This window comes from Drosophila elegans, unplaced genomic scaffold (assembly GCF_018152505.1).
Source record: "Drosophila elegans isolate 14027-0461.03 unplaced genomic scaffold, ASM1815250v1 contig_208, whole genome shotgun sequence".
In the NCBI taxonomy this organism is placed as follows: domain Eukaryota; kingdom Metazoa; phylum Arthropoda; class Insecta; order Diptera; family Drosophilidae; genus Drosophila; species Drosophila elegans.
In genome coordinates, this window is record NW_024545578.1 from 7,739,018 (window position 1) to 7,754,664 (window position 15,647).

A 15,647-nucleotide genomic window follows, 5' to 3' on the forward strand; every position below is an offset into this window, starting at 1 on the left:
AATGCATGGGGTCAACACATATTTTAGTACAAAATTAACATACAAAGTTTATTCCGCATTAAAGGTAACATTATAGGTGTATAGTCTCTAGCTGAGTTAAGATCGCTAATTGGTGGTTGGTTGGGTGGTTTAATGGCTTGAATGCCCTTAAGCGTACTTGGCCACCAGACCGGCCACGAAGGTGACGTACTCCTGCTGGGCGGCCTCGCTGCTCTTGCCCTTCTGCTTGTTCCAGGCCTCCCACTTGGCCTTGCCCTTCAGGTCCAGGAGTCCAGGCTTGGCGGTATCGTTGTCGCCCACGCTGGCCTGCTTGAACAGGGCGTACAGCTCCAGGAACTCCTCGTCACTGGGACGCTTGGTCAGGGTCTTCACCTTCTCGGCGGCGGCGTTGAATTGCTGGGTGAAAGAAGGGGACATGTTACTTAACAACCAAAAAGGGAGGGTTTTTAAATAGGGTCCGTAAAAAAAACCGTGCTGTTAATTTTTTATAGAAATATTTTCGTAAATCTGTATATGTTTACTTTATGTTACGTCATTTTTGCTTTATATAAAACGAAACGATTTGTTTAAGTACCCCTACAAACTTTAAATATACTTAGCTCATAGTAAAGAGTTTTGGAATATAATAATCAAAATCTTTACTTGATTGCAGTTTTTACCAGAATGTATATATATTAAAAAATATTGCTATTGTTAAAATCAGTTTTGTTAGGTAAAAGGTAATTTTAATGCCTGTAATTTTAACCAGTTTTATAGTGGAAAGAGTCAATAAGAAAAAGAAAGAAATAAGAAATTCCCTAAGCAAAATCAGTTTATATTTCTATAGTTGTTCTATGTATTACAGCTTTTTAAGCATTAACTATAATTAAATGCTTTTCATTTAAAATATATTTTTTCTGAGTGTGGGGCAATCGAACAGGTGATTAGCAGCCGGCTTATCGCTCAGTGCCGCCCTAAATTTAGTACACTGCTGCGATCAGTGCACAATCTTTCGGTGGAAGTACTTACCTCGGAGAGGGACATTCTGGGTTAGATTTTATCTGCAAGAAGTGGAATTGTAAAAAAAGTTAAATTAGTCTTCTTTATAAAGTGCTTGGTTTTATGTCATAATAACTAAAACCAGTTCCGAATGAGGAGGCTGGCGTGTGCCAAACAGAGCCAGGTGGAACATAACTGAACTTTGGCCCCCCATCTGGTGATCTCAAAAGAACTAATGGGTGTTTTGCTAATGGGTGTTTGTTGGGCCACACGCATGTCCGACTTTCACCCAGCAGAAATACATAATTTGGATAGAATTTGGAAATTATGCTGCGGAAGCAGAAGACGCAAATATTTGTCTCTGGGTCGAGATTTTTGAAAGGGAGCGGACAAACCGTTAACGGCCGCTTTTTGGCCGGCCAATTTTGACCAATATGGATTCGGGCGTGGGCTTGGTACGTGTCGAGCACTGAGCAAAATACTTGCCAAATATGGTTACAAAAGCTTGCAATCTAGAATTGTATTTGCCATTTGTAAACTTTTATTTAATTTATTAGCTTATAAAATAGCAAGCGACAAACATCAAAAGGTCAAAGTGACTCAAAACAAACCAAGCTCTGTATAGTATATTCCAGAATATTCGCTTTAGAATGATTGTCACAAGGAACACTTGTTTTGCTCAGTGCCTTATTGGTTTGTGAATTTCCCTAGGTGCAGGTACCCAAAATTCACACACCTTACACTATCTAATTTTGAACTTTTCGTGTCACAACTACAATTAGTTGCCACTGATAGGTGGTGAGGGCTTTTGGGACAATTGAATGCAGACCGCGGGCAACTTAAATTGGGCACTTACTTTTGTGTTGGCTGTCGCAGAACTAAACACTGTCTGAATTCCAATCTGGCGGTGACTTTCAATTTAAGTCTTTCCATGACGCGCGATCGCCCTCAACGAGAAAGCTCTCCACTGGCGAGAATTATGGAGAGAGTGTGGCGAAGCTCCGGCGAAATTCTCGGTGGATCTCGGGGAGCTTTCGTTCGAGTGGGTTAGGCAATCGCGGTGGTGATAATGCAGACCGCACTGATAGCAGTACCGATTCCCTGATAGGCAACCAAACCAAATCGAAGCGAAGCCACGTAATCGTGTTCGGATCGAAGTTCGAGCGGACACCTCCTATCGCAAAAACTTGGGAGATATTAGGATCAGGAGTGGTGGAGGGAAATGGGCCTTATTGCACGAAAAGCTCCAATAAAATCCCGCTAAGCCGGACAAACACTTGATTATTGCTGTTATCTCGGATAATCTTTATTGTTCAACATGGTGATGGCAGGTGAAATGGGGTGCCCGGAAACGGGAACCAGTTTAGGCGTAAATGGGGGCGTACTTCTCGTACACCTTCACGTAGGCCTCCTTGGCGGCCTCCTTGGACAGACCCTTGTTGGAGCTCCAGGCCTCGTACTTGGCCTTCTCCTTCAGACTCAGAACGCCGGGCTTCTCGATGTTCACATCGCCAACGGTGGCCTGCTTGAAGAGGCCGTAGAACTCCAGGAACTCGGCATCGGTGGGCTTCTTGGTGAACTTCTTGGCGAGTTCAGAGGCTTCTTCGAACTGTTTGGCAATGGGAAATTTAAGATAATTAAATTACTCTCCAAAATCATTACTTTAAGACTGATGTGACACTTTAAAATCTTTTTATTCCAACTCAAAAATTGAGTTTGACAGTCTTTCAGCAATTTAACACTATATCCAAAGTGCAGAATACTTACGGAGACCATGTTGTCAAAATTGGATTCTTGTTGGTAATGCTGATGTAGGAAACAAAATAGTACAGAATTAAATGTAGTTTAACTACAAGGATTCTTTGCTAATGTGTGCTTACCACTGAAAAAGGCAAAGACGATTGAATACTTCTAGGCCTTTTAGGCGCGCTTATATAGCTTTGAAACTCTTTCATATTTCTGCTGGTTTATTGGTCCAAGTAAAATATTCCCATTTTGCTGATAATCAGCAGATATCGATATCTTTATTTCGCCAATTTCGTTGCCGAACTACAAGCGTGCGACATTGTCAAAGGTAGCGATATTGAAGATAGCCCCCGGATACACTTATCGTTTATTGCACCAAAGAAACATGTTTTAGAATCCAAGGGCACAGTTGGATTCACCTGCGAATTCGACTTTGGGCTGGAAAACTTTTATGGTTACCCATAAATAATGACGAATTTCTCGGCTCCCGTTATAAACGACATATTAATCTAATATATTATTACGTGGCATAAATCTATTAGTGTACGTATATACGTGGCTTCTTTGTCAGCATCAGCTGATTACAAACATATACTGCAAATATATGTAAGCTTACTAAATAACAACATACATTTTGGCTATTAAATAATTAATTTGACCACGTATTTTCGGAAATCTTATGCAGTATTGCTACAAAGTAAGTTAAGTTTACTGAGCGCTACAAATACGCACGTTACTTAATAACAGTTATAAGCGTGTCTCCTAAAAGATTGCTTTAATTTTGTTAAAGTTTTGTAAAATATTTTTGTAGAAAGCGTGTAAATAATTCTTAATTTTTTCCAAAGCAAAATATTGCTTTAAAAAAACATTGTTTGTTTAATTAAAAAAAAATATGTTTAAATGCCAAAATATAAAAAAATATACTTTTTTACATGTATTTAATTTGGTTTTTGGTAATTTGGTTTTCACTTGACCGGAATTATTAACTTTACCTACATCTTGATAATATTTATTCAATTCGTTGAATCATAGTAGAACAAAGTCTTCTTTATGATTAACTTAAAAAAAAAAATAGTGAGACATTTCGAAGAACAGCAATAAAAAAATTTAATTTATAGATTTTTAGTTCTAGTGATTTTTTGATTTAGACGTTTAAGTCTTTGGTAAATTTGAGACACACGAAATGGATGCATAGCCTTCTTATGATAACCAGATCGTTGGAGAAGTCGACAAAAATAGATTTTCCGACCGTCCTTAGAAATTTAATAAGCAGAAAGGAAATAAGTTAAGAGTTGATCGAGCTGCTCCGTTAACTTCACACAGAGCAATAAAATAATAAGATCAGGTAATAATTGTGTTATATAAAAAAGTTTGTCATTAGAAAGAAATCTAACAAAAATTAATTACTCTTTTTTTTATTAACAATCGCATGTTTGCCAAACCACTTCGATTAAAGATATATATTTTCTTTAATTATACTTCTAAATTGCAGAACATATCAGGGCTAATAGCTCCCAATCAGATTAAGATAGGTGGGGAGTGGGTCGCATGATCGCATTCGGCAACTTGAGTGGAAAGTTCGGCACTGATAGAGGCTTTGTTTATGTTAAATGCATAGGTGTTTGGTTTATTATAAATTTACAATAAATACACAGAGTTACAACAACTAACCACATGCATCGCTAGAAGGGTCACAGGAAGGGGTCTAAGTCTAGGGGTTCTCAGATGGAGATGAAAGTGCACCGCTTATTCGTACTGGGGAGCGTACTTCTTGTAGACCTCGATGTAGTAGGCCTTGGCATCGTCGGCGGTCAGACCGGCCTTGCTCTTCCAGGCATTGTAGCGGGCCTTCTTCTCCTCGTCCTCCGGCTCATCGATGTTGCAGTCGCCGACGGTGGCCTGCTTGTAGTAGCCGTAGAACTCGAGGAACTCCTCCTTGGTGGGCAGGTTCTTGAAGCTCTTGGCCTTCTCGACGATCTCCTCAAACTTAAGGTTTGCAAAAGGGAAATTGTTAGACAATTGAAAGGCTTTAGCAGTAGCTTAAAACTTACGGTGGGCATGTTGGCAGCTAGTCGGTTTCGGTAAACAAAAACAATCTGTGCGGACTTGGTCGTGAACACCATTTATATATTGGCAAACATGGCTCACACCTTTCGCTAATCTTATCTGGCCCCCACTGCAATTGTAGTTGCCACTTGGCCTAATCGTAAAAGTATATATTCCGGGTAATCATGAAAAGTGAGAGTTCCTCTTAGGGGCACTGAAATATATAATTAGTCAGACGGCAGTTTATCAGCCCACTTGCACTTGCCAAAAATTGAATCGGCCATATACTATGCACAAACACTATGTGCCCACTATCTGATTGATTGATTAGGTCGAGCCCCGAAGCGAATGATATACTAAAATCTGGATAGCCAACAGCCCAAAATAACTTAATTAAAGGCTAGCCAACAGTCATCGACACTGCTTTTACACCTAATTCACGTGAGTCAGTTCCTATCACATGTGTTATCATGGTGAAGTCGCACGATCTCTGTGGTACTAAGAATAGTGCCCAGCAGATAGTAGTATCTACCTTTAAAGTGCCATGGAAAATATTAATTAAATTCGGTTTCAGGTTCAGGTCCCCAAATGTAGATATAAAATTGGGCAATGCACCTGCCCGTATTCAAATTAATTAAAATTTCTTAATATCAACTAAATGGGGGTCTATAAAAGCCAGTTGTTGACGGGGAGTGACTTCACTAAGCATCAATCGTAAATCCAGCAAGATGGTCAGTTTTGAGGAAGCCGCCGAACTCGCCAAGAAGTTCTCCAAGAAGCCCACCGACTCGGAGTTCCTGGAGTTTTATGGCCTGTTCAAGCAGTCCACCGTTGGCGACGTGAACATCGACAAGCCCGGCATTCTGGATCTCAAGAAGAAGGCCATGTACGAGGCCTGGAGCGCCCACAAGGGTCTGTCGAAGGAGGCGGCCAAGGAGGCCTACATCAAGGTGTACGAGAAGTACGCCCCCAAATACGCCTAAGGTTCCAACCTACGGACTACTCTCCATCTGCCAAATAAACTCGAAATCTTATCATGACAATCATATATCGTTTTGCATAGTATATATACCTAAAAGGCTGCCTCGGATTGGGGCATTGCAACGGCGGCAGCAATGAGTGGCTTGGCCTGGCCAGACTTCATCAGCATCACGCGAATCTGCGAGTTGTCCGGGCTGAGGCTGGGCGGTGGCAGTTTGTCCATGGCATCCAGCACGGCCACCACCTCGAAGTCCACTCGCAGCGGAACTCCTGGCAAAACACTGGGCAAGCGGGCCATCGACTGCAGAATCGTGTAGTGTCGTCGGTCCGCGTGCAGCAGAACCACCAGATTCGAGGCCATCTTGAAGGTGGACAGGTTCTGGACGGTGAGGTAGAGGCGGAATGCGGGTCCACTGCCGCACACCTCGGCGGATAGTTTCACGGGGGCGTGGGTCAGGTCCCCGGATATCGTCGTCTCCGAGGAGTTGATGGCGTCGATGGTCGCACGGGCTGCCGAGTGGCGAAGTCGCCAGAGCTCCACCTGAAAGCTGCCATAGGTTGCTGAAAGTGAGAATAAAATTGGGCAATTATATAAAACACCGCCAAACTGATAGAAAATGCTTTAGTTAAAATAATTAAATTGCTATTGAATTCAAAATTGTACATTTAAATTAAATATAAAATCATTATATTAAATACAATGCACTTAATAAGATTTAATATTAAAATATGTAAGCTAATGTGCATAATATAAGATTTAAAATGGGATCTATTTGATTTAAATGCATTATAGTTAAGTTTGATATGGATTCAATTAAAATAAAATTGTCGTATGTCAAAATTAGTACGTTTTTTGGCAGTTTAAAAATAAATGTATCCTTTTAGATAGATTACTAATGAGGCTTTCGATTTCGGTTTTTTTATAAGTCTAAATCAATTATTAATCAAAATTATTGGGTATTCCAACCGCTATCAATTTAACGTGTAATCTATAATCTTATGGAATAACACGCCACCTCAAATCAATCACAACATTAATGGTTTATATTTAAGTGGGATTTTTAGGAATTCCATTTCCGTTGAATGAGTAATCTATGAAAAAAACTGGACAAATATTAAAATTAATATTTGTGATCAAAATAAATTAAAATATTTAACAGCTACATATATAAATAAGCTACACTTACATTTGGCCTGTTGCTTCTCCCTTGCTGCTTGCTCCACAAAGATGGAGCTCTTCTTGGGTTTGTCCAAAATAGAGGCATCTACGATGGACTTCTGGTCGCTGACCGATCGCTTGTTCCCCAGCTCTCCGGGCTTGGGTTCAAATCGGGACACCCTTCTCAGGATCTTCACCACAATTCCGCCGGATTGGGTGACGAGTGTGAGAACGTGATCCTCCATGCCCATGCGACCGTACAGCATGGCATCCACTGTCTCGTCCAGGGTAAACTCATCGACCAGATACCGCTGCAAATAGAACTTGACCACGCCCCCCCTGAGGGCGATGGCCACCAGGGTGAGTCCCAAGTGGGTCATGGGCAGTGGCAGGAGGCAGACGGGCAGATCGGCCAGTTGCACCTGATACAGCAGCTTGCCCCGCTTCGAGTAGCACAGATAGCGATTGTCCATTGTGGAGGCGATGATGGTCTGATCGATGGGCAGGAGCAGCAGTCCCGTCAGTGGGGTGCCCAGCTTGAAAATCTCCTGTCCCTCGGATTGGGTCTTTCGCAGGAGGTACACACCGCCGTTCCTTGTAGCCACCACGATGCAGAAGTCCGTCTCATAGGTTCCCTGCACCGAGATCAGGCTCGGCACGGCGGTCTCATCCTCGCAGGTTCTGCCCTTGAATACCAGATTAAAGCCCTGCGGCTCCAGGATCAGGACATGGCCGCTGTCCGTGGCCAGTACCAAGTGGGAGGGCGGATTGGAGTCGCTGGAGATGCGCTTCAGGCAGCACATGGCCACTATACTGCCCACTCGACCCACCGGCGAGTCCTTGTGGGTGGTGATGAAGGCCTCCCGCTCCTCCTCGCCCATCTGCAGCAGGCGCTGCGACTTCCGCGACAGCTTGGAGTGGTCAATCTTCCGCAGCGAGTCCAGCAGGCCGGGATGGGTGTCCGTTTTCATTACCGGCAACTTGCGCCACACCTCCAGTTCGAGATCCTCTGATTCCTGGGCGGGAATTGTGTACTTGAAGTACGGCTTCAGGTGGCGGTAAAAGAGTACGGACTCGGCGATGGCCACGGCAATTACTGGAAATATGAGTTTACATAAAGTCAAACTACGTTTAATATGAATTAGGGTTTTCTTAGGGCGAAACTCATAAATGGAAGAACTATGCTGTGAGCCAATTTCACAATATATATAATAAATAATATAATGATTATATACTTCATTTAAATAAGCATTTTAATGGTATTAAATAGGCAGACAATTATTCCTTCTATATATTTCTATTGGTGAAAATGTGAAAAGTGAGCAACTCGTAAACAAAAAAAAAAACTGTGTACAATATTTAAAGCAAGAAAATATGAATCTATTTGCTTTGCAGGAAGGTGTGTCACGCTAAGTCCCCTGACAAAGCTTACCCGGCGTCTTGGGTTCCGACTCGTCGATGTAGAGGCTCTCGATGGCCGTGGGAATCCCCGGCAGCGGCTGCTCCTGCTTGAGCTTGAGTCCCCTGAACACTTTTAGGGTGGCACTGGGCTCCTCGGCGGCGTCGTCCAGGGAAATGTCCGCCGCCAGCAGCCGGACATATCCGTCGCACTGCACGTCGCTCAGGGCCATGCAGCTGGAGAGGGTGGTGAGCTGCGGCCGAGGACTCTCGTCCTCCGTGTCCACATGGAGCCAGTTGGGGGCTCCGGCCATGGCAGGATCTTGCGGAAAACTTGGCAGCGTAGTGTGAAAACGAACAGGTGATTCAGGACATTCCTTTGTTTTGGTTTTTTTTTTCCTTAGCAACCGGGATGACCGTTAATTCGTGGTATATTGATAGGCCTGCCTTTCACAAAGTAATTATAGGAAAATTATTATAATTGGAATACTGTACTTAAATATAATTTATAAAAGAATTTCTAATTTTCAAATTTAGTTTTAAGCAATCCGAAACAAAAATATTGAATTATTGTTCTTTTATCATTCTTGTTTTGTTTTATTAAATACAATCTCTTTTTTCTATTTTAATCATTAAAATCTTTATTGTAATATTAAGATTTTAGTATATTTCCGAAGCCGGATGGTTTATTTGCCTGTCCCGACCTGGTCACACGGAATAATAACATTGTAGATCGATGATTTTGGCGGAAAACATCAATGTCTCATCGATGTTTGAAACAAAATTTAATACGTCAATATCTGTTTGGAGATTTATAAATAAACTAACAATAACAATGGAAAGTCTTTGGTTAAATCACTGCCCGCAATTCTAAATGGGGCCAAAATTATGATTGATGCCTAATTCAAATAAAATACTTAATTGTGCAGTGATTTCTTATTGTAATCTCTATTTTATGGCTTTCTTTATATATAATTATGTCATTTTAAGAACTTAGAATTTAGATAAACATCGATGACCCCTGCCAAATATCGATAGTACCGATACTTTGAAAACATCAATTATATCGATGCCGTCATCGATGTTTATCCACCACTAGCGACGCTCGGCGTTGAATTTTTAATATTTACTAGTCTTAAGTGAATTATTTACCCTATTCTTTGCTCAAGTGATGACGGAGTTGAAGGACGAGATCCCGATTTTCCGCAAGGGCGAGATAGTCCTCTGCTACGAGCCGGATAAATCGAAGGCCCGAGTTCTATACACCAGCAAGGTAGCGCTATTGCACACACTCGCCAACGCACACACACACCCACACAGTCGCACGCCGAAACGTCAAACAAATGTCAAAATCGAAGTTTTCACGGCAAATTTTGCTTTAACCCGGGTTTCCCTGCAGGTTCTGAACGTCTTTGAGCGCCGCGACGAATATGGATTGAGGTATTACGACTACAAGATCCACTTCCAGGGCTGGCGGCCCTCGTACGACCGCTCGGTTCGCGCCACAGTGCTGCTGAAAGACACCGAGGAAAATCGCCAGTTGCAGCGCGAATTGGCTGAGGCAGCCCAGCTGCAAATGTAAGTTAACCTAAATAAAGATAAAGCCATGGATATATTAATAGTACTTTATTGAACCCACAGCAGGGGGGACTACTCCTACAAGGGCACGCCCGACAAGCCGGTGGCCAAGAAAAAGCGCGGCGCTCGGGGGGCCCACGTAGAAGACCCATTGGCAGATCCACTGGACACGGGACACCCACCGGCGGAACAGGAAATGGCGCCCACACATCGCTCAGCCGGTGGCAACCGTTCGCGGGACAACAGCGGTGGCAACAGGAAGGAAAAGCCCGCCCCCGGCGAGGGCAGGTCAAAGGCTAATCCTCGAGGACGACCCACAGAGGCCAGCCAGCACCATGAGATCATGGATCCCGCTGCCGAGCGCTTTGTCCACCAGGAGGATCGCATTATGATGCGCGTCAGCGAGCGACTGCGCGAGCTAATCGAGTACGACCGGAACATGGTCAAGAAGCTGGGCAAACAGCATGCCCTCCCCGCCCGCATGCCCATCGTGTCCATCATGGAGAACTTCGTCAAGCAGCGGGCCGTGGAGCTGGCCATTGGCATTAAGCAGGACAGCTCGCGGGCCAGGAACACGCAGAGCCGGAATGCGCGCATGGAGCGGGAATACGATCGGGTCATGTCCAAGTAAGGAGACCATTTAATCATACCCCTAACAATCTAATAACTCTGTCTGTGTCTCACAGCGTCTGCATGCTGAAGGAGGTGGTGGATGGCCTGCGCATCTATTTCGAGTTCCACCTGGACGATCATCTGCTGTACAAGGAGGAGAAGGAGTACATCCACAACTACCTCACGGACGACAACATGCGCAACTGTAGTTTGATACTGAACAAGTCATATGACTTCATCAATCCCGGTGGCGAAACGGAGCTGATCTCGCTGGATGGTACGCCCGTGGGCCAGACCAACGGCCAGATCGATGTCGGCATTCTCGGCGGCAAGGAGTACGAGAAGCAGCTGCAAAAGTGCCTGCTCTACATAGTGAACAGCAGCGGGAAGAACACGGCGCAGGCCTACGATCGCTCATCGCCATACACGGCTGCCTACAAATTGCCACCGGAGATGCGCGGCTTTCTAAACGAAACATTCAACTGGCGGCTTCTGTCAGCGGAATCTCCGCCGGAGAAGTCCATGGTATTTGGCGCCCCCCATCTGGCTAGACTGATGAGTAGGTCGTAGATTTTTTCCTTCTTACATTACAATTAATATCCTTGCTTCTTTTAGTAAAAATGCCCATGTTCCTCAATGCCTCACCAATTAGCAATAGGAAGCTGGAAGATCTACTTCCCCACCTCGACTCCTTTATCAAGTAAGTGTATGACCTTTCCAGACCATCCCCAATCTAATTATTTACGTTTGCAGCTACTTGGAAAACCACAGGGAGTGGTTCGACAAGGAAAACTATGTAAATCCCACCGCTTTGCCCCAGGACGAGCTGCAGCGCGAGCTGTTGAACTCCCTGGACGGCATAGCCGCTTAGCTTTAGTCGATCGTAGTTATCTAGTTTATTTATTATGAAGATTAAAGCTTATGTTCTTTTATTTTAAAGATTTGTAATTGTCGTTTTGGTTTCTTCAACTACACACTTTGTAAACAACGCGCTTCTATAAAAAAGTCTTCTAACGTGATCGTATAATCGAATAATGCCTACAACTATATGTTAAATATGGAAAATACGAGTTTAACATTTTCTTTTTTTTTTCGCTTATCCTAAGTTTTAGTTGAGTAGTACATGCTAGTATTTTTGTCTCGTGTTTTTTTTTGTTTGTGCTCAAATACATTTAAGAGTTTGAAAGATTTTTGTCTTTTTGTATTAAGGATTTGCGGACCTTCAGTTGGAATGTGCAGGGAATTCTCAAGATTTGTATAACTTCTCAAAATATTGCAACTGTAACAATTATGTGTGTTTTTCAGATCCTGCTTAGAAATTCGAAAATGTCGCTTGGACGGCTTGGATTTGGATGCATTCGCGTTTGTAACTTGTGTAAACTAGGGACGTTAACTTGGACGAGGACCGAACTGGACGCCCTCACTTCTGGCGCTTCGTCACGCTGCTGGCCGTGGGTCGCATGAAGCTGCTCACGGATCGGCTGCTGCTGGTGCTCCGCTGCTGGGGACTGGCATTGGCACTCATCCTGGCCTGCTGCTGCTGGTTCAGGGCGTTCTTCACCAGCACCACACTGCGGGCGGCGCTCATCCGGGATTGAGACTGCGGCTGCTGCTGCTGCTGCTGCTGGGACTGGGATTGAGACTGGTTTTCCTTGAAGCTGGTGCTGCCATTGATGTTACTTCTCGGCGTGGTACTGGACATCTTGCTGCGCACCAGGATCACACTGGGTCCCACGCTGGAGCCACTGCTGCTACTCCTGCTGGCCGGCACTCCGCGTCCGGGCGTGGGTCGCAGATTCTGGGCAGCCAGTGGTCTCTTGCTGGGCGACGAGTCCACGGACACGGTGGCTCCTGCTCGCTGGACGGCGGGCAGGCGTCTCACCACCGTTTGCGTGGAGGCTCCACTGTTGATGGAGGATCGCGACGAGCGCAGACTGTTCCTCGAGCTGCTTCTTTCGACTCCCGCCAGAACCTGTTGCTCCTGCGGCGAGCGTCTCACTGCGGAGGCGGATCTCAGCGGAGCGGCACTGACCAACGGCTGGCCATTGGGCATGCGCAGCGGTCTGCTGGCGGAGAGGCTCCTCTTGACCGTCGCCGTTTGGGTGGCAGGTGCTTGTGCTTGTGCTTGTGAACTTTGTGACTTGATGGTGGCCGAGCCAGAACCCCTGATCCTGGCCTGCTGCAGGCGATCGGCCAGACGGCTGCCCATCTGCGTGATGCAGGTGGTGGTGGGCTTCTGCTTCTGCAGCGGACGCTGGCGGGAAGGCGTCTCGCTGACGCCCTCGTTGCAGGAGGAGTTGGTGCTCTCGCCCTTGCCGTGGGACGGGGTGTCCGAGACCAGGCTCTGGGTCTCTTCGAAGCCCTCGTCGTTGAGCTCGTGGTGGCCGCTGGCCGTGAGCTTCAGTTTGGAGGGCGTGAGCTCTCGCGGCGGACTCCAGGGTCGCTCGGGCGTGCCCGTGGGCGACTTCAGATTGCGGATGGCCTCGCGCACATCCTCCTGGTTGATGGAGCTGATGTGACGACCCACCTTCTCCAGCTTGTTGATCGTGCGCTCCTTCTGCTTGGACTTCTCGGGCGGCGGTTGCTCCTGCTTCGAGGGCGAGGCCTTCGGCTCCGGTGTGCTGGTGGGCAGCAACTCCTCGTTGCCGCTGCTGTAGTCCGTCGGCCTCTTGTAGCGCCGCGTGCGACGCGCCAGGGCATGGCGATCGAAGTGACCCGGCGCATCCTGCTCCGCTGAGCCCATCTTCTCCTCCGCCACTGCCTTCGGCTTGTCCGTCATGCTCACCGTGACCACTGTTGTCGTGGGCGTGGCAATCACCCGACGGCTGACCGGCGGCGTCTCTATGTTATCCGCATCCACGTCCTTGGCCTTGGAGGACTGCATCTCGTTCTGGCTCTTGTGGTGGCTCAGCAGACTGGCGAAGGTGTCGTCCGTGGACACCTGCGGCTTTGGTGACTTGGGCGGCAGCAGCTGCTCCTCCGTTATGGCCGAATTGAGATCCCTGCTGGAGGATCTCCTTATGAAGATCTGCAGCCGCTCGTTGCTAATGTCCCGTTCGCCCAGCTTCTGGATCAGCGACTTGCGCCGATCCTCCTCGGCAATCGACTGCAGGGCAATGGGACCGGACTGATCCTGCGACCGCTGGCGGCGGTACTGACGCAGTGTCTCCTGGGGCTGGGCATCGGCTATGGCCTGCAGGTTGGCCACTACGTCCGTCTGCTCCAGCGTCTTCGAGGGCTTCCAGTCGGCGTAGACGCGCTGGTACCTGCCGGCATCCTGATCCGGCCTGTTAGTGGGATTAGTGGTCGTGGGCGTGTTCGTTGGCGTTGCTGTCGTCGTCGAAGGCAGGATCTTCTCCTCCGGCAAGGGGTCCAGTTTTCGTTCGTTTTCTGTGGACAGCATCGGTGGGTTATAGCTTGGATAGATATAGATATTATGAATTCTTAAGGGGATCTCACCAGTTTCGTTTTCGAGCGATCGCCGATTGGCGTTGACCAGACGACGCTTCCGCCGGTACTCCTCGTTCTGCTTCTCGTCGCTCTCGTTCGACTGCAGCCACGTCTCGATCTTCTGGCGCCACTCACGGGATATCCTGGAAAAGCAACCACATCATGTTTGAAAAGGTGCACGTAAGTAAAATATTCAAGTCAGGATCATGACTTTGGCTTAAATACTTAAATATAGTTGGTATGTTTTTTGAGTGTAAGTTAATCAAAACAAGACCCTTAGCAAAAGGATTAAGTGTTTGCCTAGACCTAAGCTAACGATCCTCATCCGAATGATCGAATGATTTCGATGAATACAATTTTTTGGCAATTTTTGTGTTTGTTCCATCATAAATATTTGCAAAATTTGAAAAAAAAACTAAAAAATCACCAGGTTGAAATGCCATTTGATTGTGAATTTTATTTACTAGTTGAACGGGGTATGTCTCTCCTTATAGAGCACACTTTTTCCATTTTTATGGTTAAAATACAACATTTTCTGAGCAGAGTATTAAGACATTTTTTTTCAATCCAGAATTATTACTCTTTATACTCGTATTTTAAAAGATTTTTGGCTGTAACTTATCCAATTGAAGACATACAACAAACATTTTGACTGTTTTGTTCAACTTAATATCTGAGCTAATGATCCCCATCACTTTCAAGTTGATTTCGAAAAATTAAATTTTTGGCAAAATTTTGCGATTTTTATAAGGGGTAAACATCACAATTTTTTCAAAATTTAAAAAAAAAAATAATTTTAGATTGATATGCAAAATAATTGCATTCAACGGTGCATGACATTCCATATAGAGTCCATTATTAGCACTTATATGGCCGAAATACAGAATTTGAACTAAGAGTTTAACGAGGTAAGACATTTTATATAAAAAATATTATTTTTTTGTTCGCAAAAGCTCAAAGCAAAAAAAAATGTTTACTCAATAAATATAAGCATACATAATTTTCAATGAAAAATGTGAATGCTGGTACTAAGATGCAAAATAAGCTGTGATATTTTGATGATGGGTTACAACACAATAATTTCAATCTTAATCAATTGTTATTTTATAATAATCTCTTACCTTGGTTTCGCATCCTCGTTGGCGGGCTGCGTCTGCGCAATCGTCGATCCACTGCCCGTGGGCGTATTGGCTGCCGTTGTGGGTGTTCCAGCGGCACTGGCCAACGGAGATTGGAGGCGCTCCTGCGCCTGTTGCTGTTGCTGCTGGAGAAGCGGAGCCGGGGAGCTGGCCCGCTCGCGATCCAGGCCGAAGTCGATGTTGAGCAAGTCGGGCCGCTTCCGGCTGGAACTTCCTGAGCGGGCGCGACGGGCCCAGGAGCGATCCAAGCTGCCGTAGGCCGCCTTTCGCTCCCTGCTGTTGTGCCCATCGTGCGGACCTCCGGTCGAGCTGCGCAAGAACTCCATGAGGTCATCCTCCTCGGCCAGAACTCGACTGCGCCGGCGCCTCAGACTGCCGTTGGGTGTGATGTCCGGCGAGGCACCGTCCTGTTCCAGGCGAATGAAACCATTGCTGATCTCTCCGGATCCCAGGTGCCTGCGACTCAGCGCGGGACTGGCTCGAGGATCGAAGAGGGCATCGCCCAGGAAGGAGTGCTCCGAGTCGGACACGGGAGTGCCAGCCTGACCAACTGTGAGTTA

At 45.8% G+C, this 15,647-nt stretch overlaps 7 protein-coding genes across 7 annotated transcripts in view; 2 read left to right on the top strand and 5 right to left on the bottom strand.

Annotated features, from left to right (window-relative positions):
• Window positions 1-21: 21 nt before the first annotated feature.
• LOC108146934 (acyl-CoA-binding protein homolog) lies at window positions 22-1,931 on the bottom strand. Its single transcript, XM_017273183.2, has 3 exons — window positions 1,835-1,931; window positions 1,009-1,040; window positions 22-396 (listed from the first exon to the last, which is right to left on the bottom strand). The coding sequence occupies exons 2-3, from the start codon at window positions 1,021-1,023 to the stop codon at window positions 148-150; spliced, it is 264 nt and encodes an 87-aa protein (XP_017128672.1). The 5' UTR covers window positions 1,024-1,040; window positions 1,835-1,931; the 3' UTR covers window positions 22-147.
• A 328-nt stretch (window positions 1,932-2,259) lies between these two features.
• LOC108146933 (acyl-CoA-binding protein-like) lies at window positions 2,260-2,934 on the bottom strand. Its single transcript, XM_017273182.1, has 3 exons — window positions 2,859-2,934; window positions 2,746-2,784; window positions 2,260-2,587 (listed from the first exon to the last, which is right to left on the bottom strand). The coding sequence occupies exons 1-3, from the start codon at window positions 2,931-2,933 to the stop codon at window positions 2,342-2,344; spliced, it is 360 nt and encodes a 119-aa protein (XP_017128671.1). The 5' UTR covers window position 2,934; the 3' UTR covers window positions 2,260-2,341.
• A 1,398-nt stretch (window positions 2,935-4,332) lies between these two features.
• LOC108146949 (acyl-CoA-binding protein) lies at window positions 4,333-4,884 on the bottom strand. The gene is made up of 2 exons (XM_017273204.2): window positions 4,776-4,884; window positions 4,333-4,710 (listed from the first exon to the last, which is right to left on the bottom strand). Exons 1-2 carry the CDS (start codon window positions 4,845-4,847, stop codon window positions 4,471-4,473), a joined length of 312 nt encoding a protein of 103 aa, XP_017128693.1. The 5' UTR covers window positions 4,848-4,884; the 3' UTR covers window positions 4,333-4,470.
• A 614-nt stretch (window positions 4,885-5,498) lies between these two features.
• LOC108146950 (acyl-CoA-binding protein-like) lies at window positions 5,499-5,813 on the top strand. The gene has a single exon (XM_017273205.2). It carries the CDS (start codon window positions 5,499-5,501, stop codon window positions 5,751-5,753), a length of 255 nt encoding a protein of 84 aa, XP_017128694.1. The 3' UTR covers window positions 5,754-5,813.
• On the bottom strand, window positions 5,757-8,836 carry LOC108146948 (Bardet-Biedl syndrome 1 protein homolog). Its single transcript, XM_017273203.2, has 3 exons — window positions 8,343-8,836; window positions 6,939-8,006; window positions 5,757-6,312 (listed from the first exon to the last, which is right to left on the bottom strand). The coding sequence occupies exons 1-3, from the start codon at window positions 8,620-8,622 to the stop codon at window positions 5,843-5,845; spliced, it is 1,818 nt and encodes a 605-aa protein (XP_017128692.1). The 5' UTR covers window positions 8,623-8,836; the 3' UTR covers window positions 5,757-5,842.
• Window positions 8,837-9,387: 551 nt separating this feature from the next.
• On the top strand, window positions 9,388-11,437 carry LOC108146785 (protein male-specific lethal-3). The gene is made up of 6 exons (XM_017272949.2): window positions 9,388-9,581; window positions 9,708-9,886; window positions 9,950-10,513; window positions 10,573-11,057; window positions 11,114-11,198; window positions 11,252-11,437. The coding sequence occupies exons 1-6, from the start codon at window positions 9,480-9,482 to the stop codon at window positions 11,367-11,369; spliced, it is 1,533 nt and encodes a 510-aa protein (XP_017128438.1). The 5' UTR covers window positions 9,388-9,479; the 3' UTR covers window positions 11,370-11,437.
• A 346-nt stretch (window positions 11,438-11,783) lies between these two features.
• LOC108146784 (formin-J) overlaps window positions 11,784-15,647 on the bottom strand; it is a 32,371-nt gene continuing 28,507 nt past the window's right edge. Inside the window, exons 9-11 of the mRNA XM_017272948.2 lie at window positions 15,070-15,637; window positions 13,958-14,091; window positions 11,784-13,888 (exon numbers count right to left, since the gene is read on the bottom strand). Coding sequence (XP_017128437.1) covers window positions 11,919-13,888; window positions 13,958-14,091; window positions 15,070-15,637 — 2,672 coding nt within the window. The 3' untranslated portion in view covers window positions 11,784-11,918. The remainder of the gene's footprint in view (window positions 13,889-13,957; window positions 14,092-15,069; window positions 15,638-15,647) is intronic.